Here is a 22,063-nt window from a genome sequence, read left to right as displayed (position 1 = left end):
GTGTACTACTTAGAGAATTTAATATATGAAGAGAATGTAACTTCCACTAGGGCAGATGTATTCATTATTTTGTTCACTAATATAAGCACCCAAAATTATGTCTGTCCATAGCAGTACATGAACAATAAATATTTAATGAATGAATGTCAAGGGACAGTGAGTAGTATCCTTGGAGGAGTGAATGTTATTGAATAAACAGCATTTTGATAAATTCACTGGGAAACTACCATTTGTAACACTTCCTAACAAACAGGATTTCCACAAACAAAAAAGCAGTTTATAAATTATCTTTTGGGAAAAAAATAACTTGATAGTAAATTAGAAACAGCTCTATAATCTACTCCTGAGATCACGTAATTGTTCAATCTCCCATCAGTATACTCACTATATAAATCTGAAGTCTAAATTTTTATTCAAAAGGCCAGGCACGGTGGCTCATGCCTGTAATCCCAGCACTTTGGGAGGCCAAGGCAAGAGAATTGCTTGAGCTCAAGAGCTCGAGACCAGCCTGGGCACCACGGCAAAACCCCATCTCTTCAAAAAATTAGCTAGGTGTGGTGGTGTGCGCCTGTAGTCCCAGCTACTCAGGAGGCTGAGGTGGAAGGATCACTTAAGCCCGGGAGGCAGAGGGTACAGTGAGCCAAGATCACACCACTGCACACCAGCCTTGGTGATGGAGTGAGACTCTGTCTCAATAAATAAATAAATAAATAAATAAATAAAAATTTCTATTCAAATTCTGAAGCTCTACTTGCATCAAAAATAATCTACTTCCAAGAAAACAGAAATGATAGAAAATGAAAGCTATTTCTATTTATCATAAACAGTTCCACCTCTAGACAGAAACATAAGACTTTCCTGTACTAAGAATTCCAAGAGTAAGTCGTTTCAAATGGGTCAGTGTCCATAAGCAAAACCATTTCTAGAAAATACACCTATTTTCTTGGTCCATGCAGTTTGAGAGCCACTGAGATTTTAATAATCTGTAAATATTAAGCATAAAACCAATGCGCCAGGTAATTCCCAGTAAATTGCACCGAGTGAAAAATGTGCGAACCTTATTTAAGCCTTTATTTTTAAAAACAAGCAGCCAAGAAAACTGATAAACAAAATACTATTTCCAACATTTGCCGATGCTTTCGGTAGAATAATGCATTTTTCTCAAAAGTTTCTTAAAAGGACAGAAGGGAGGTCAACAAAAATGGCACAATAAGAAAGAAACAATTTTAAAGAACTTTAATATGTATCTCTGAAGGTATTCCCTCTCTAGGAGATGTTCAACCTTGTCTCCCTTTGAACTGCATTTAATCTGCCAGCCTCAGCCTCACTTGTTGTTAAGAGCTCTCCATGAACTCTTTACAATAGGTGGGTCAGAATGGATCTAGCAAGCCATAAACACATCATGGGCAGAGTTATCATTAAACATGTCCTCCCTGTTATGTCAGAGTTTCTTGTATAAGGTTTGCACACAAAGGATGTTCAGTCGATGTTTGCTCAATGAGCAAATATGTGGAAAATGAATTAATTGGGCCACTTTAAAAGGAAATAAACTGTTTTCTAAGATCAAAACATTTTAAACCGAGGGCACGTGGGACAATAATTTTTCAGTGAAAAGACACGCTATTCATGCATTGACACTAAAAAGAGTTTGTACTCATGGTAAAAAAGTAGAGCCCCACACAAATATTTGCATATAAAAGAGTACTCAGTGAATTCCACCTCACTCCCACCAACTTTCCTCTCCTTCCTTCTGCTTGTCTAGTCTCTTTTGGATTACCTCTAAAAAAATGGAAGGCTATGGTTTTCCTAGGTCAGCTTTTCCCGGCTGCACTAGCAATTCTACCATCCTGACAGGCTACAACCCTGGGAAGACAAACTGCTGATGGATTCCATGGGAGAACAGCAGACACGGTCCACGCAGGGCGCAGGGGTTTCTTGGGATAAATTTTTGCTTGGTGTGCAGCATGCGCTCATCAGTATCTTATTTTACATTGCATATCCCCAGAGAGAGAAGACAACAGTCATATTGTATTGGGGTCTGGATTGTTTGTGTGTGTGTGTCTGTGTATGTGTGTGTGTGTCTGTGTGTGTGCTTTTCTTTTGTAGCCAATTAAAGTTGGAATGTAACAGGAGTGTGGAATTAGCAATGTCATCCATTGCAAAAATTATTCAAACCTTCAACCACTCAACTTTAATTATTGAGTGCCACCTTACCTTCTGTGTGCCAGGCAATGTGCTACAAACACTGTGGTGGAGGTGATACCTCTCCTCAGTAGAGCTTGGAGTGCAGCAGAAGGTGCAGACATAAGGAAGGATATAGAAAGAAAAATCTATAATTACAAATGTGGTGTTAGGAAGTTAAAAAGGTGAGTGCAAAACACAGAAGACAAATGGCAGGTCCTGAGTTAAATAAACCATATGGTCGAGAAAAGCCCCTATGAAAGATGACATTTCATTTCAAGCCTAAAGGACTAGAAGGATCTCATCATTCAAAAAACAGAGGGGGAACCATTTCATCCAAAGAGGATAGCATAAGGTGTCCAGGGTACGAAGGAACTTGGCATGTGGGAGGGAATGGAAGAAGGTCGGGAGCTGGAGCCAGTAAGCAAGGGGAGCATGACATGAAGCTGAAGAAACAGCACTGGATAACTGGGCACTGTAGATGATGGGAGTCTGATTTTCAATCTGAATACCCTGAGAAGCAGTTGAGAGGATTTACTTGTGGGAATAATATGATCATATGTATATTTTTAAAAGATCACTCTGGATAGCATATGGAGAAAAGACTGGAAAGAGACATGAATGGAAACTATAAATATGAGAAGGGTATCCTCGAGTAAAGGATAGCAGTGGTTTTAAGGGTGTTGTTTCCCAATATGTGACATAAGCCTAGGCCCCTTGCTGTGTCACACAGTGAGGTCCTTGAGGAGCTCAACATTTCAGTGGAAAGAAGAAAATATATACATCCAACTCAAAACAGAGTATGGTATGAAAAAGGCCAAAAGTGAATTACAGAGTGACTATATATCCCAGTTTTTCAGGAAGTCCTGATTTATGCTTATTGTTCCAAGGTAATTATTAATGGTGCCCCCTTTCATTCCCAGTAATGTCCTAAATTAGCTGATAAATTCTGGGGTGACCCTTGTTATAAACAAAGGATCATGAGAGTTGGGAAGACAATGCAATTACTTACAAGGAAAAAGATCATAAAAACTTCAAGGAAGAAGTGGGTCTGAACTAGTCACTGGAAGACAAATATGTCAAAAAAGAATATTCTAAACAAAGAAAATAGCCTAAGCACAGGCACAGGAATGTGGAGAAAACACAGGGTTCATCCAAATAGCAGTTGTAGTTGCAGCTTGGCGTTTACAGAGAGTGGGAAAGGCAACTGGGAAGGTACATTGCAGCAGGATTAGTCAGGGCCTAAAATGTCCTATACTAAGAGGCTTCAATCTTATTTAGATGGCTGTGGATGGTCACTGAAATTTTTTAAACCAGAGTACAATAGCAATGAGCTAAATAATGCTGCACTAATCTAGAGATGATAAATCTAAAAGTTTACTGAAAAGAACCAGCATGGTAAAAGGAACAAGGAAACAGGAAGCAAAGGCATTTTGTGACTCTGAGAGCAAATCTAAGTGATGTCCCATGCAATCTTGGCTGGGTCAAGAAGCTAGCAAAAGACACTGGGTGGAAGGAGGGAGTAAAATGAAAGCCAAAGAGCTGAAGGTAGGCTCAAGGACAGAGATGAAAGGAGAAATATGGGTCTGCTCAGTTTGAAAGGGGGAAGAGAAGAGCAGGGGCAGAATGACCATGAAAATGGTTTTTAAACTCCATATTCTTTCCTTCTAATACCGTACTATGTCATTTTGTCTCCTTAGTCTATCTGGAGAACCATGGGGCAGCCCTAATATACTCCCTACATGGTCCCAGTGATGGCAGTGGCAACCTGTCTGGAGCAGCCGCTGCCAAGATGCTGGCTGCAGCCGGGGCTGTATGCTCTGAGGAGCCGGCTGGGGCCAGGAACAGGCAGGAGCCCCACCCTCCACTGAGTTGGCAGAGAGGGAGATTCATGCTCCTGGGCACACATGCAGCTGCCCAGCTGTGGCTCCAGACCCAGGCATCCCTGAGCTCTCAGGCGCCTGGGGAAGTGCCCCTGCCAGAGCAGTCTTGGAAGTGCCTACTCTCGCTACCTGGCCTCTCCCCATACCTGGCTTCTCCCCATACCTGGAGCCCACTCTGATTTCAGAGGAAAATTGAGGCTAAGCCTGAGTGCTGTCACAACCTGGCCAGGCATGCATGCACTCGGGTGGCATTGACACGCCAGCCCCCTGCCACCTCAGCACCCCCTCCAGATTTTGGGCACCCATGAGCACAAGAGGGAGGCCAAGGTAGGACTGAAGGTGGCTCAGCGTGGGCCTACAGGTGTCCCTTGGCATCAACAGCCTGAGTGCCATGGATGGCACATTGATGGTAGGAGGCAGACAGGCTTCGGGGCAGAAAGGGACAGGTCCCCAATGAAATTCCACCTTCAAGCCAGGGACAACCTGAAGCCTAGCGGCCAGGCTGCCAGTTCCCAGTGGAGTCTGCCGCCCAGAGCGAAGACTTCATTTGATGACCATTCGGCCAGTCGGATGGTGCTTTTTCCAGGCCTGCCCATGGACCAATCAACATGTACTTCTTCCCTTCTAAGCACATAAAAACCCGAGACTCAGCCAGGCTCAAACAGACATCAGACTACCAGCTGCAGAAAGGAGCTACCACTGCGGCTCGCCTCTCCACTGAGAGCTGGACACTCATAGGGATGACCTGCCTGTGGAAAGGAGTTACCCACTTGAGGTCTCCTGGGAGCTGTTCTGTGGATCAAATAAAGCTCCTCTCTGCCTTGCTCACACTCCAGTTGTCTGCTGTACCTCATTCTTCCTAGGCATGGGACATGAACTCGAGACCTGTTGAATGGCAGCACTGATGAGCTGTAACACAAACAGGGCTGAAACACACTTTTCCCCCTGCTCGCCACATTGCAGTTAATGAGAAGGAGAGAAGAGCTGCGGCCCTTTAGGGAGACCAGACCTAGGGGCTCCCTGAGGCAGGGCTGTGACACCCTCTTTGGGGCTCTGTGGTTCCTGGTATCTCCAAGCTTCTGGGTGCCACCTTGTTGCCCTCATCCAGACAGGGGTGCCCACAGTGGAAGCCACATGCAGTACATCTTGTCCAGCCACAGCCTTGCATGGAGCCAGCACCTGTTCTGGTGCCTGGGGCTGCCCACCCTGCCGCAGCAGCAGGCATGCCTGGCTGTGAGCAGTGGCCATACCCCAGGCTCACTCACTGATATGGCTTGGCTGTAGCCCCACCCAAATCTCATCTTGAATTGTAACTCCCACAATTCCCACATGTTGTGGGAGGAACCCAGTGGGAGGTAAATGAATCATGGGGGTCTTTCCCATGCTGTTCTCGTGATAATGAGTAACTCTCAAGAGATCTGATGGTTTTAAAAACAAGAGTTTCAGCCCAGGTGCAGTGACTCACGCCTGTAATCCCAGCACTTTGAGAGGCCGAGGCGGGCGGATAACGAGGTCAGGAGTTCAAGACTAGCCTGGTCAACAAAGTGAAACCCTGCCTCTACTAAAAATACAAAAATTTGCTGGGTGTGGTGGCAGGTGCCTGTAGTCCCAGCTATTTGGTAGGCTGAGGCAGGAGGATCACTTAAACCAGGAGGCAGAGGTTGCAGTGAGCTGAGATCACACCACTACACTCCAGCCTGGGTGACAGACACAGCAAGACTCTGTCTCAAAGAAATAAAAAATAAAATAATAAAATAAAAACAGGTGTTTCCCTGCACAAATGCTCTATTTGCCTGCCACCATCCACGTAAGATGTGACCTGCTCCTCATTGCCTTCTGCCATGATTGTGAGGCCTCCCCAGCCATGTGGAAGTGTAAGTCCATTAAACCTCTTTTTTTATAAATTGCCCAGTCTTGGGTATGTGTTTATTGGCAGCGTGAAAAAGAACTAATATACTCACCCACACACCCCTTGCCACTCTACGCCTGGCTCGCCCTTGGCAGGTGTGGGATCTGGGCCAGTAGCATGAGCCAAGTGCAGCCTGCTGGGCCAACTGGGCAGAACAAGCCCAGTGCCCAGTGAGCATGAGCAATACTCAGACAGAAGGTACCCCTGCCACAGAGGATTCCAGCTGGCAAGATGACATCCCAAGGATACCATGACACCAATATATTCCCCTTCAAAAACATCCATATAATCACATCCCCTCAACACCTTTCCCTATCCTTCCTACTGCCATGTTTATCTGAGAAATACAGATTCAGAATTAAGTAGAGAGAGGTAGGGGACAGGTAACGATAAATTATGCAAGTGGGCTGCTGAAGTTTCACAAAGTACCATGCAACCTTCCAGCAGTGCACACCAGGCCCACTACCACCCAGCTTTGCATTTCAAAACTGCTTTTCTCATCATCATTTCTTAGGAAAATTTGATGATAGTATTTTTTAAAATCAAAAGTCATTATTAATAATCTTTCTCATATGATAATTTCATTAGCAACTATTCGGTAGATTATTTTGCACTAATCTCCAGGAAAATAGCATTTTTGGCCTCATAGCAATATATAAAAAAAGAATGCTATGACAAACCTCAGGCAATTGTTAAATCCTAAGAATAGGTTTTGCTACTTAAACAAAAATTCTTATGAGAATTTTTACTCTGTTTGGCTTTAGAAAGGAAAATATTTCTTTTTGAATTTGTGGAATCAAAATCGTAAATTCAATTATGATATTTTTATTAAACTGAAGCTTTGCTGGTAATGAAGAAAATAACAAATGGCCTTTAGTCTCCACTGATATGGGCAATATTTTTAGATTTCTTTCACGCTTGACCCCCAGTACCACATATCACCAACTTTTGTAATTTGAAGGTTCAAAAAATGTATAAACCTTAAGAGCTCATCATCATTGTCTACAGATGGGAAAAAACAAGAAATTAGAACTTTAAAAAAATGAAAAATAAAAAACTCCGGTGAGCATCTTTATAAACAGCTATTATTTGAGTGAACCAGTGGGCCTAAGGAGAGAATACTAGAATACAATTATTCTATCAGGTCCATTCTAGTAAACACCTAGAAAAAGTAGCTATTTTGAAAACATCATTTTTTGTTATATAATGTCTACATCATCTGGCAGAAACGTTTCTTTCTTGCCAATACATTTTGGAAGATAACTCAATTAGTAAATGTACAGAACAAAAATATGATCCAATTATTGATAAAATTAATTTCTGCAAGATATGTTGTTACAATTTTATGATTCTTCCCAAGTTTTGCTAACAATATTGCAATTTTTAATTGAAAATAAAAAATAAGTACAGTTTATTTAAAAATATGGCTCCTGCAGCACCTGTACTGGAGTCACTGAAGGAACTCCAGTTCCTTGTTGCCACACCCTGACCCCCACCCAACGGACTATGCCAAGGTGATTACCTGGGAATCTGCATTTTAACAAAAGAGCCACAGTTGCTCTGACATAGGGATCCAAAGACCACCCTTTGAGAAACATTATTCTGTATGTTCCCTACTCAGAATATGTAGCTAATTGCTTCTCCATCTAATTATAGCCAATCTCAGCCTCTCAGAACCATCACCAGCAATTAGGACCTGTCCAGGTTTGTACTACATGATTTCAAGATGTATGACACAAGCACTTCCTGAGCAAATGCAGGTGCAAACAGTGATTACAGAATGACCTGCTACATCAGCGTCACTGCAGGCAGGCACATAGGAGAAGTGGCAGCCTCTGCAGAGCTGTGATCAATGAATGCAGGTATAATGTTCCAGAAGGCCACATGGCACAGCTCATCAGGCCTCCTGAGAGACATAAGGTGGTCCCCCACAGGACTTGCCCACATTTGTGAGCTATTTTGGTTTCTGCTCCTGTGTGTGTCTTTGTGAGCACTGGTGTGAGGATGCACACCCCTAGGTGTAAAAAGCCCCAGAGTAAATAACAAAGTTATATCTGCCTGATACAAAATCATCAACACTTGCATCAATAGGCAATGCTCCAGAGTTCATTTAGAATACCAAGACAGGTTCTTTTAAACATCATTAGGACCCAGCAGCAACTCAAATACATTAAAACAGCTGGGTTCCTGTGGCAAAGCAGGTCTAATGGGACTGAGGGTTAAGTAAAGCAAGGGGTGTGTCTCCTCACCCCAAGCCTCGGGGGCTCTCTAAGAGCAAAGAGTGATAGTAGTCAAAGCGTATAATTCAGCACGGTTTTGTCCCAGATAGTATTCACTGAAATGTTCAAGGGAAAACTAAAAAAATGCAGTTATATTGTATCTATATTCATATTTAATTAAAAAGAGAGTTAACAGCACTTCCAAGAGCGAGGTCATTCCTCGTTCAGCACAAGATTTCTGTGCAAAGCTATGGGCAATAAAACAATTCAACATATAAACATTTACAAAAGCTACCATTTCAGTAATGCTACTAATGCTTTAGCAAACAACTCTGAAGATAAGAAACAAATCACAATCCTGCAGCTGGGGGCAGCCATAAGAGAATCAAGATCATCAACCACTGTCAAAGTCCAATAAAATCCACCCTCTCTCTTCCTTCTTCTCTTGTTTGCCTCTGGGCTCCAACTGCCTTTAACAGAGTTGTATCATATGAAAACGTTTACAAGAAACAAAGTTATATGTAAGAACTTGAATATGATACAGTTGGCCCTCTGTATCCATGGATCCAACCAATGGCAGACCAAAAATGTGGCCTACAATGGTTGCTTATATACTGAACATGCACAGGCTCTTTTTCTTGTAATTATTGCCTAAACAATGCAATATAATAACAAATTGCATAGCTTTTACATTGTACTAGGTATTATAAATAATTTAGAGATGATTTAAAGTTTGTAAGAGGATGTGTGTTGGTTACATAAAAATACTATAACATTTTATTTAAGGAACTTGAACATCCACAGCTTTTAGTATCCATGGGGAGTCCTGGAAAGAATCCTCCTTGGATACGGAAGGAAAAATGTATCCCAAAGTTCAAGAGAACAAATAACCATTTACTCCTGCATAGTAACTTTATGAAGAGCTAAAGGAAGAAAGGAGGATGAAGTCCTACAATAAACTCACAGAGAACACTACAAGATGTCAGCAGATTTTACATAAGAACCTCACACAGTTGTATACATTTAAAGAGAACTATACAAAGGTAAGACATGAGCAGGCAGCTGGGATTGCCAAGCATTCCCCTAGGTTGGTTTCCAGACAAATAGGTGTTTTGTGTGGTTTTCTTTTTTGGAGACAGGGCCTCGCTCTGTTGCCCAGGCTGGGGTGCAGTTGCATGAACATGGCTCACTGCAGCCTTAACTTCCTGGGCCCTTGCAATCCTCCCACTTCAGCATCCCAAGAAACTGGGACAACAGGCATGCGTCACCATGCCCAGCTAATTTTTTTATTTCTCTAGAGACAAGGTCTCATCATATTGCCCAGGCTGGTCTTGAATTCCTGTGCTCAAAGCAATCCTCCCACCTTAGCCTCCCAAAGTGCTGAGATTACAGGCGTGAACCACAGCACCCATCCCAATAACTGTATGTTTGACCCTTTGGGCAAGGTGTGACATTCAGCTCTGCCTATGTATATACATAACTGAATCTCCAAATGCACCTTTGGCTTTTACAGTCTTAGAAAATGAATTACAAATTGGGCATGAAGACATCCAACAGTTCTCAAGTAACATTTACCACACAGAATTGCCTGCGTCTGCCTGTCTTAAAGCCCACCCACAATTTCATTTTCAATTAACAGCTCCTCGAAAGGCAGTAATGAAAGCAGTTGCTAAAGAGCATTCAGATGTCACTGAAAGACTGCAAACCCAAACTGTAAATAGCACATTGTGAGTCGCCTGTCACCACCATCAACTCCCACGGGAATTACGCAGCATGTGGCTATCACAACCATCTGCTCAGTTCCCCACCACCACCATTGCAAACCACACAGACACCCATCTCCTCCCACTTCCCACTCATTACCTGTCATGTACAGACTTGTGTGGATACAAGATTGCTGTGAACAGAGATTAGAATGCAGAACGTACAGAGGCTTATTTCATGTTCTGTAGCTGAGATCTGGCCACATGCAGATAACTTAATATCATCACAAGAGGGAAAACTGTAAAATTTAATCAGCACAAAAATACACAGTTCCAAATAAAGAAAGGGAGTTCTGTCCTACCCTCATCAACTACCAAAAGTGTACTGGCTAGGCCTTATTAAAGGAAAGATGTGCTCCCTCATTCTTCAATCACTGACATTGTAGAAATTTATGGGAGCCAGAGTTGAGAATCACTCCTGTCACTTTATCTTTCTTAACTCCTCTAACAATATATGGGATTTAAATGGCCCTTAATAAAGTTCTGTACGCACAAATACACATATAAAATTTTCTTACTTTGGGAAATATAAAAGGTCACTGTTTTATGGAACAACTCCTATAGGTATCAGGATCACCCAAGCTGCATTATGGCCCATTCTTTTCATTGCAGTTCCTTTTCCCATTCAGCTTATTTTCTCTCTGCAGGTTTTATTTTATGAGGTGGTAGTTCATGTGCTGTGTTGGTTAATTTAGGGTATCAACTTGACTGGATTAAAGAATACCTAGAGAACTGGTACAGCATTACCTTTGGGTGTGTTTGTGAGGGTGTTTCCAGAGGAGATTGGCATGTGAGTCTGAGTGAACTAAGTAGGGAAGGATCTGCCCTCCATGTGGGCAGGCACCATGCAATCAGCCGGGGGTCCAGATAAAACAAAAACAGAGGAAAGGCGAAATGGTCTCTCTCTCTCCTAGAGCTGGGATATAATTTCCTGCCCTTGATCATCTAAACTCTAGGCTCTCTAGGCTTTGGACTCGAGGACTACCCCAGTCTCAGGTCTTCAGACTTGGTCTGAGCCATACTGTGAATCCCAGGGTCTCCATCTTGCAGAGGGCTTGTTATGGGACCTCTCAGCCCCCATAATCATGTGAACAAATTCCCCGAATGAATCCCCTCTTATCTATCCACATATATATTCTACTGGTACTTGCTCTCCAGAGAATCCTAATACATATGCTATGTCCTTTTCATAGTCAATTTTTACTAAATTTTTATTTAAAATTACAAATGTCATTTAGGATAAAATTATTACTGGCCATAACATTCCAAAGATGTATCTCACTGAAGTTAAGTGATGCTTATGCTCACTATTCCCAACATTAAGGGCTCACAGCAACGAAGTATAGAGTCAAAAGACACAAAATGAAAAACACCAATAAACCTGTTTCCAAATGCTCAAGATAAAACAAGAGCAAAACACCTTTCATGTAACTCATTATTATATTAGTGTCAGGTTTACCAATCCCAGTTACAAACAAATACTTCCAATACAATACGTGAGTAATTCCTGAACACAGACAAGCCTAGATTGGGGTTCTTCAATTACCTGATGTTAAAACTAGCATCTCACTCTTATTCAAGTCAATCAATATTCCAAAGAGAGATCATAAGCCAATCTTTTATTCCCTCCATCTTTCCTTACAGTTTTTCTTATTTCTATACTTTAGGCAAGGGGAAAAAGTAGTATGCAACTTAAATTCATAAAAAGGAAAAAAATATAAAGAATTTTATTTGATACCTTAGCTTGTAACCTTCACATGACTACAAAATTTTTCGAAAGCAATGAAATCCCAATTAACATGTTAAACTTGAAATTTTGAAGTATGAGGTAGAAACGGTTTAACTGACATTCTTAATACTAGTTCAAGGTACCAGCAGACATCTAAATATTATAACAAAAGTATGTATGAAAAAGCACATAGCAAAGTTCATGTCTTTTCATTATGACAGTAAAATCCCAAATTACATTAGTGTCTCAAATGCTCTGATTTCCAGAAACCTGTAGGCTCTAGAGTCAAGCTGGATAAATACCTGTGTGACTTTTGGCCTAGATTTCCATCCAAAACTAATTAGCAGATCTTCAGAAATGAGACTTGAACTGGATCCGTTTAATCAAAGTTTTCCATTATAAATCCTCCTTTGCAAGTTAATTTCTACTAGTAACAAATTTAGAGAAAGCTCTTCAGACAAAAGCAGTAAGTCTAAGTCGTGCTGAAATAAGGGACCAGCCTCTGGTAGCAAACACTCTCAACAGGAAAGAGCATGGGCTGGGATAGACTGTTCCAGCAGGACAGGTGGGAAGAGAGGGTGGCTCAGTCACCTGGGCTCTTAAGTCTATAGCACCACTATCACTTACTCCAAGGAAGACCAAGGTACAATGTCAATACATGAAGCAGATGCAACCATGCAGAGTTCTAGTAATCGCTCTAATTTTAAATGCCTGGCACTGGGATGGATCCCTCTTCTTCCTAGAAAGCAGTAGACACTTTTGGTGTCTACAGTTTACAATGTCAACTACAAATCTCCCACCATACTGGATTTTCAGAGAGAGAAGAGCAAATTTTTATTCCTAAAAAGAAATACCTACCCAGATCAACTTGTATAAAGATTTTTAAACCACATAAGACATTCCCACATAAGCCATCCTTACCAGCAAGGTTAGAGTCTACTAATAGGCTCCTGAAATATTCACAAATTCCTCCATTTTCATCTAAAATGATGTTCTCCTGTGACTAAAGCAATCTCAACAGGTTGCCTCTTTCTTTAGGAAATTCTGCCCTAAGATGAATGGCTTTTTGGCACCTAAAATTCAGTTAAGGAGGGAGACCACAGGATTTATTTTGATGATTCATCTTGGTGTCTGTTAGAAGAGTTCATATAAAATGCCTTCTAGCTCACTTAAGCCTATTTCCTCTGGCTCAGTTCATACTACAGAGAAAGGACAGACTAATGGACTAAATGGAGATTTAGAAATCCAGTCAGAGCCAAATCTGAGAGTTCTCTGAATGCTCATCAACTTTTCATCATTGGTACTCTATTTTTAAAACCCTTTTGCTCTCTGTGTGTTTTAAACCACAAAGTCCTAAATTTTTAAAGAATTCTCCATGGTATAGAAGTCAGATATACTGAAATTAAGCTCAATGCCCTGGGAAGGGTTAAGTTTTCCCAAAGTGCTTCTCAGGAAGTTATAATTTGGCTTATCAGTTTAGCGACACCTGACTTCCTTGTGTTCCTGAGTGGTTTCATTGTGACTTGGTCTCCCAATTAGAGAATAAAGCTCCTTAAGGAGAGGACCTGTGCAACCTCTTTTGCTTTTCCCACCCCCAAATCTCCATTGAGAAAAAAAAAGTACCATGTCCTTGTAAGTAAATGATAAAACTTTTTTTATATCATGTCTAAGTGCTTACATCATGAACAAATAGTTCATTTACAGAGGTCAGAAAGACATGCGCTATTTTGTATAAGAGTTGTATAAGAGGTAACTTATTGATTTCTTCATAATTTTAACCCCTTTGGGAAGTAAGAAAAGTATTCAAATCTCTCATATCAAAAAGCGCAACCATTTGCCAAGACAGGTGCCACCTCAGCATCTTCTAAGGCAGTATGTATTTATACTTAAAAACATAATCTAACAAATAAGTGTCAGTTTAAAAGCTTTCTTTTGGTAGTATGGAAAAACATCACAAGAACTTGGGTTTTACAACCGGGCAAGTGAAGGAATAAGCAGTTTGGTTTTAGAACTACACATCTTTCCTATAAAAGTATTATAATTGCACCCTCCGAGTAAAAAGATCAGTTGCCTTCAACGGAGTCTCAGAAAAAAAAATCCTATTATTTCCTCTCTACTAAGGAGTAACATCTTCCCATAATTACAGGAAAGCTGTGCATTAAGTTGTCTGCTCAGGAAGTACCACTTCCTAATAAGATGCAAACCTAATTCATTCTAACCAAGTCAGAAATAAAGACTAAGTTCTCGCCTCTTCCCTATTTCATCTGTAGTTCTCAATAACAGGCACTAAATGACAATCCATCAATGTAGAAATGCTCCTCAAAGCTCACTCTCATCTCAAGGTCCCCTCCCAGCTAAGATGGTCAGATTCAGTTTCTTTACCTGATAAGAGGCAAACGCAGGCGATAAAGTAATTGTGATATTTACAGGCATCTAGGATGATAGGAAAGCAATCACGAGTATTCTTCAGACAAGCTTTTTGAGCATCTACTATGGTCATTAAACACTCGTGTCACCTTTTACCAATGATCACATAACAGATGGCAGTTGTCTGGGCTGACACACAATGGACCACTCCCCTCCCTCCTACTATAAATGCATTTACCCCTCTCCTTTAAATGTCTTCATATTACATGAAAACAAAATTTTAAAGAAAAAAAACATTAAAAATAAATAAATGTCTTCACAGAGCCTATCAGTTACAGACTGACTCCAAAACAGCATTACCTTCAGACCTACAGACTCCTTTACAGACCTTTATGACACTGTATTTGTGTTATTCATAAATTTAAAAAACTATGGGACCCAGAGGGAGGAGCCTAAGAAATATTCAAGTCCAAGCCCTTCATTTTCCAGATGGGCTGTTACCAGATGGTGACTTGTTTGGGATTTCATAATAGCACAAGTGATTCTAAGAATATTAAAAATGAGAAGTATTACGGCCTTATCTCAATTATCACCTTCTGCATTCCTTCTTACTAGAAATATAACACTTGATTGGATAACATGTTTTGGCATCAACACTGAAGGTAAGAAAATACTCCTTGTTTTTAAAAGTTTTACATAGGGCTAAAGATACAATTCATGCTTTCCTTCTCCATGATTCATAAAGAGTCAAAATACTTGCTTTTCAAATATGTTACCTAAAACAAAGATAGCTTTGATTTCAAATACCATTAGTACCAGAGAGTTGGCCATTAAGACCAAAAGCTACTCAAATTTAAGATGTGTTATGTCTTAGTCTTCTTTTCCGATCATAAAACTCTGTCACCAGAGGACCTTGAAAGTCTTGAAGAAGTAGAAAGAAATACAAAGAATAATTCTGAGGACACAGAATAGAAAAGTCAGATCACGTCTAGAAGAAAAAGATTCAAGGATGAGGATCCGCAGCTTGGTGTTAACTCAGAGTAAGAAGCCTTCCTTCTTACCCTGCTGGGACGGGGGCCTGAGGGAGAGGGGGGTGGTTACATTGCAATCTCTCTCCACTGAGATTAATTACTTTTCTCACATATCTCACACAGAGAGGCATGAGTTAGGAGTCACAAATACCACAGGAACATCACCTTTTATAGAACTTAGGCTTTCCTCCCTCTCCCCAACTCCCTATCACAAAAAAAATAAATAAAACTTCATCCAAATATGGAAAACAGAGCAAACCACGGAACTAGAGATATCTGGGTCTAAACCCTGGCTCCTTCCCTCATTGCCAAGGCCTCAGACAAGTCACTTTATCTCTTTGAGCCCTCGTTTCCATAGCTGTTAAGTAACCATGATATTACCTACTAGGCAGGGTTGTTGTACAAATTATAGGTTATACTATAAAAACTCCCTCACTGAATGTAGCATGGTATGCATTAGGTAAATGTTAATAATTACTATTATAACTCCAGTCTGGCGTTTCAGGACACAAGTGTACCTTTGGAAACACTGTGCTGGTTGTCAGATTTAGGCATTACCTTGGAAGCCTTCTGGGTCCATCTGAAACCCATCACCCCAGATGTTTTACCAGGATTATATGCTTCACTACGTATAAGGCAGAATTCTGACACCAAACTGCCCACTACATCATATTGAGGCTTTTGATCTTTCCAATCTTTTAATTAAAAACCATCACCCAAATACACTCTTGATTCTTTGTAAGAGTGACTTCCAACCAGGCTGACTGTTTTCAAATAGGAAACTTTCTAAAACTACAAATGTCATTAGGTCCTAAAGAGGGGCCAGAAATTTAGGTTTAGTAGCTCTCATTATATGATTCTCAAGATCTGTGTGGTTTGGGAACCATTGTTTTGTTTGATCCCAGATCTCCCTGCCTCTGCAGAGAAACATCTGCAAACCAAAAATTACCTATTCCACCTCTAATTAGCAGCACCTGCTCTGTAAACCACAATTCCTTCCTCTGCTTTCTTCAGTGATAGTCAATCCTACCCAATGGTCCTGCCAAAAATAAATAAAACACACCCAGGACACAGGTAACTAACTTGACAGGCACTGAAGCCTCTGGATTTGTGCAGAAAAACTGCTATAAACAGCTTCATATCTCATTATTAATCCATCTCATGTGGGGATTTCCACAGGCAGAAAGGCTTCCCAAATGCCAAGAGCCATACATTCCTGTGGATCATTGAAACCTAATTATTAACAGGCCAGTAAGCCTCACTATCAGACGTTCATACAATCAACAGATCACAAAGACAGTCTTGAATTATAGCCTATGGAGAACAACTAAGACACCAAAAGGCAAATTCATTTCTTTGCCATTGCCCTCCCAGATGCCACAATATCTGAGCTTCCCCGGAAAATATAAATCTTAGCAAGGCATTTCTCACACACAGGCAATCATTTTAGCACCTTAGAACCACGAGATGCACAATGTATGTGATGAAATCCACCTGTTCCATTTATCCTAATTGCAAAGATCTCTCCCCTGCAAGCCAGTCCATCTTGACAACTGTTAAGACAGGTCTGCCCTAAATACCAGTACCACTTAGCATCAAGCTTTGTTGCATAAAGCACATCTGACTGAAAGGGCACCATGCTGAAGCTTCACATCCTCATAGAAAGCGCTGAGATTGGGTTTTAGATTCTTTTAAAGGCACGCACACAGCTTTGTTGGACAACCACTTCAGCATCCCACCAAGGATATCTTCTCCACCTGTTACGAAGAACCACAGTGGAGGAAGCACCTAAGGAAGGGATTTTGCCGCCACAGGAAAGAGCTTCCTCACCTGTCTGAGTGCCTTCGGCATTTTCTTTCTCTTCCCAAGGTGCTGGCAGAGATTGCGGTCATTTTCTCGATCTGAGCTGTAGTGGTGTGGGTGGCTGAGTCTGCTCTTCTTTGAATGAAAGGACAAGCCATTGGTAAGTGCTTCTCGTTTCTTCTTGGTCAGGGGCGTCTGGCGTTTCTCCACACGTTCCTGAGGCTTAAGTGCTACATCTTTCTGTAGAAAAGAAGAGAAGGAAAGGGAAGTGGTGGTTACAAAGGTATCTAGGGTCACACCCAAAATATAGGCTAAATACTAAAGGGTGTTACTACTAAGTGGGAAAGGGTTAGGGAAGTGGGATATGAGAAGACCCAAAACTAAGAAACATGGCTCTCAATTTTCCTGAATCCTTAATGCCATCACAAATATATATATCCTTTCTATTATTACTGGGCAGAAAACTAAACAAAACACAAGTATATGCATCAAAAGTGATTTCACTGCTCCCTGGGATAGCAGCTTTCTGTTCGATTTGGTGCTGGGTCCGGCACACAATGACCTTCCCCAAGGAAGTGCAATACACTCATTTCCCAAGTTGGTACATCAATTATGTTTCAGAAAATGAGCACTAAGTGCATGCTCAATTCAAAAGAAATAGCACCCAACTGAATTTATCAGGTCCAGGTGGATGTGAGCCAGCAAGAAAGAACTGTCTATTCATATGATTAAAATGTTTCCTTAATGCATTATATTTTTTACCACATGTTCCTCTAAGCATACTTTATTTCCATTTTCTTTGCAAAATGTAACAACAATATTATCACCAAGATCAACAGCAACTTTTAGTTTATTCCTGTGTGTGGTTGGGGATGAAGGGAGGTGGGTAGGAAATGGGAAATCAATGTCCTTGAATGGGGAACTGCATCTGTAGAAACTACAGGTAAGCATTTCAGGCCACATGACCTGATAGAGTTCTGTGCCTTCAGGCAGCTCAGTACACACCAAGGTTCCAAAAGACTGGGCTTTTAGTGTCCGGACACTGACATTATTCATTATCAGAAGTGGAGTAAGTCACTACAACTCTGAGACCATGTGCAAAATGGGCTCTCAGAACATCAAACAAACCACATACATGCAAATATCCTCTGCCCTGTGAGAAATGATGCACACACTAAGCAATAAAATGAAAATGTTTTGGCACTCAGTTATTTGGAAACTAGTGGATCTAATCCTCTTACACAGAAAATCCCCCTCATGAAGCCTTACCACACTTCCTCAGTTTCTGCAGTCCTAAATGAACTTTAAAAAAATTTTTTCATTTCTGGGGTACATAGTCAGCATATATATTTATGACTTACATAAGATGTTTTGATACAAGCATGCAATGTGTAATAATCACATCAGGGTAAATGGGGTATCCATTACCTCAAACATGTATGTATCCTTTGTATTTCAAACAATCCAATTATATTATTTTAGTTATTTTTAAATGAACAATTAAATTTTTTACTATCTAAATGTACATTTAAAAATAAAACAAAACCAAACTAGAAATTTCCTTTTACTCATTTCTCCTTAAAATACCGCTCTCTTTCCTCCCTTTCACATCCAATTTTCTCAAGGTAACTGTTCTGCTGCAATATCCCAGCACTCCCAACTTTACATGCATGGTACTCCCTGACATCTCTCCCCAAATCAGCCATTCCTATTAGTTTGAGACCTTGAGCCTTGTTATCATCTGAATGTTTGTGTTTCCCCAGAATATATTTTTTTTCTGAGACAGAGTTCGCTCTTGTTGCCGAGGTTGGAGTGCAACAGCACGACCTTGGCTCACTGCAACCTCCGCCTCCCCAGTTCAAGCGATTCCCTGCCTCAGCCTCCCGAGTAGCTGGGGTTACAGATGCCTGCCACCATACCCAGCCATTTTTTTTGTTTTTTTTTTTTTTTGTATTTTTAGTAGAGACGGGGTTTCACCATGTTGGCCAGGAGATGGGGGACTTTGGGAGTTGACTGGATCATGAGGGTGGAACCCTCATGAAGGGGATTAGTGCCCTTATAAAGGGCCTAAGGGAGTCTGTTTGCCCCTCTACCATGTGAGAACAGGTACCATCCAGGAGGAACAAGCTCTCACCAGACACAGAATCTGCTGGTGCCTCCACCTTGGACTTCCCAGCCTCCAGAACTGTGAGAAATAAATGTTTCTTGTTTATAAGCTACTCAGTTTATGACACTTTGCTAATGCAGCCTGGACAAACTAATGCAGGCATTTACACTGATTTGCGTTGGCCTCAAAAGGCCTCTCTTACACACTCCTCCCTTTTCTAGTTCAGTGGCTCTTAGCAGTGTTGCCCACTCAGGGAGACCTTTCTTGTAATACAAAGTACTCTATTCTCAGGTCTTCACTCATTCAACAATTATGTTTTGTGTGCCCAGTACATGCCAAGTACCAATGTAGCACTGACCTATGTTTAGGATGATAATGGTGGGGGGAAAAGTCACCACCCTCATAGAGCCTAGAATTTACAGGACAAATACTAATCAAATCACACAAATATATCATTGCAAACTGAGTTAACAATGCTAAAGGATAGGTTATGGGTGCTAAAACTAAGGGAAATGATATAGTCCAGAGGAGAGGGTTAGAGCTGAGAAAATGACTGCTATTTGACCTAGATCTGAAAGGTTGAACAGAGAGAACAGCTTGTGCAAAGGCCTTGAGGCAGCTGGGTGCATAATCTCTTGAAAGAATGTGAAAGAGGGGAGGGACTAAGTAGTTCATCTCAGTAATCCCAGTGCTTCACATAAGTGCTTCACATAAACCAGGCAAATAGTAGGTGGCCAATGTATTAGTCAATAAATACATAAATAAAGGAGTCAACTAGTTAAAACATCCAAACCTATAAAGCACAATACTGACTTTAAAATAGTCTAAGCTGTCTCTAATATACAGTGTAGCAAGCCAGAAAGGGTGACAGAAGCAGGAAACCAAGGAATCTAGTGTGCACTGCTGGTATACACGAAGGATCACAGCAAACAGCAAGAAACCCCAGAAAAGGGGAAAGGCCTTATCCTTAAGAGTAAGAAGATATCAAAGATAACAGTCCACAAGGCAAATAAGCAGCTTCTGGCCTAACTTCCAGCTGCTACCACTACAGACGATTAACCCTCTGCCATCGGAGAGGTAGCTCTCCTGAGGCAATGAGGATGTGGTGAAAAGTGTTTTAGGGGACAAGTCGAGATCAAAGCAAGCGCACATGGCCATTGATTTCACAGCCTTGCATGCTATGCCTAACACATAGTAAATGTTCAATGAATGGCTGCTGAATTGAATTCCTGTGTCCAGTGTCCACAACCTCAGTCAGCTATGCCAGGCATCTGCTCAGCTCAAAAATGTTCTGTGTTTAGTCTCACATTTAACCAAAATAGCTGCCATAAAGAGACACTCAGGAATAATGGCAACACTAGCAGAGGGAGCCAGGTGAGTTCCATCATGGGCTGCTTCTATATAATGTGATTAAATTGTACCACTTCTAAGTGTAATATAAAAACTCCCCACAGGGTATAAAGCTCCTTTCTTTGTCACACAACCCACCTACTGCCCTGCATCATATGCATGTAGAGGATCAGATTAACAAACAAATGATGCTTAATAATGTATCCACTGTGCTTTTAAAAAAATTATGCCATTCTCTTTGGAGACCAAATCTTTCATACTGAAGGTGCTTCCAAAGTATATTGAAAATTATGTGTAATTCCATACAAATGTGAATTAATATTTATGAGAGTATGTTATAATTTTTTCCAAATCCATTTTATTTTCATGTAGCATATTAATCAAGGAATTCTCACTGCACTGCAGAATAGCTACACAGAGCAAATGGACCCCATGCCGTGACATTAGCTTGTAAGAGACCTGCTGAAGTCTTAGCAGCAGTAGTACAATCATCTTAGCTCCAATTAATATTGAGATTTTCCACTCTGGGGGGCGGGGGAGAAGAAGAGAGAGAGAGGATCAAAGTGTGTCTAGAGGTGGTGGCTTAAGAGGTAAGAAGAAATGAAGAGTCTATAACAACTTTTTATTATGTAACAGGTTTATATTTTCAGAGACTAGAGATTATCTTTATTTTTTTCAAAGATCTACCTTTATTTATAAATTACTATATAGATTTTTTGGTACAAATCCTGAATAAACCAGACCACTCTTTGTTCATTCCCTCTATAAACAGGTACTGACTGCTTACCATTTATAAAGTAAAATAACTATTTAATTTTTTCATTGACTGTCTTGGAGAAAAATGACAAAAACTATCCATTATAAGCATTAAGAATCAAAGACAAAGCCTGATTATAAACTAATCATCTTATCAACAGTCACAAGAGTTGTGTACATGACTACACGCCTGTGTAATTGTTTGTAAATATACACCCACCAATGCTTTCCTCCACCACCAACCAACCAGTAGCACTAATTTAAGAACTTCCTTAAGGAAACCTGGGCAGTCTCTAGTATTGCTATAATATGGGGAGGGAAATTATCTGGTATATAAAAAAACTTTTTGGGATCAATGAATGGCAATTTTCAAAGGCCTGTTGATTCATTCGTCTACCATGATCTAGGATAGTGGTTCACAAGAGAAACTGTCCATCAGAATTACCTGAATAATTTTTTGAAAATAAGATGATTGTAGTCCATATTCTGCAAGGAAAGCATGAGCAAATGAAGAGTGGCAGAACACGCCACCCCAAAACATGCTATTTAGGCCTAAGGATTATTTTAAAGCTAAAGGCACTTGAAAAACAATAGAAACAAAAGAGATAGGAGAAAAGAAACATTATCACCAGAAACACCTGAGACGGGAAAAAACTCTCATGTGAAAGGTGATCTCCCCATAGTACGAAAGAAGAAATTTTCTCGTTTCTAGAGATGGGGAGTCCAGAAAAATTTGTACCAACAGATCTTACTAACTCTTATCTTCCTTTAGCCACATCATTTATTTTAGTTACTTTTCCACAACTGCCACTCTGTTCAATCTACTAAATAAGGATTCAAGATTTGCTACTTTTTCGGTCTTCACTTTCCTGTGGGGGCTCCTATATATGTGTCAAAATCCATATGCTTTTCTTCTGTTAATCTATTTTACATCAATTTAATACTCAGCCTCAGCTAGAGACCCT

At 40.7% G+C, this 22,063-nt stretch overlaps 1 protein-coding gene across 14 annotated transcripts in view; it reads right to left on the bottom strand.

The window, feature by feature from the left end:
* AUTS2 (activator of transcription and developmental regulator AUTS2) overlaps positions 1–22,063 on the bottom strand; it is a 1,185,632-nt gene that overhangs the window by 868,748 nt on the left and 294,821 nt on the right. For all 14 annotated transcript variants that reach the window (XM_004045533.5, XM_055392673.2, XM_055392677.2 and 11 more), the window contains exon 2: positions 16,913–17,125. In XM_004045533.5, the coding sequence (XP_004045581.2) occupies positions 16,913–17,125 (213 nt within the window). The remainder of the gene's footprint in view (positions 1–16,912; positions 17,126–22,063) is intronic.

This window comes from Gorilla gorilla, chromosome 6 (assembly GCF_029281585.2).
Source record: "Gorilla gorilla gorilla isolate KB3781 chromosome 6, NHGRI_mGorGor1-v2.1_pri, whole genome shotgun sequence".
Classification (NCBI taxonomy): Eukaryota; Metazoa; Chordata; class Mammalia; order Primates; family Hominidae; genus Gorilla; species Gorilla gorilla.
This window is presented reverse-complemented; position numbering and strand designations above follow the sequence as displayed.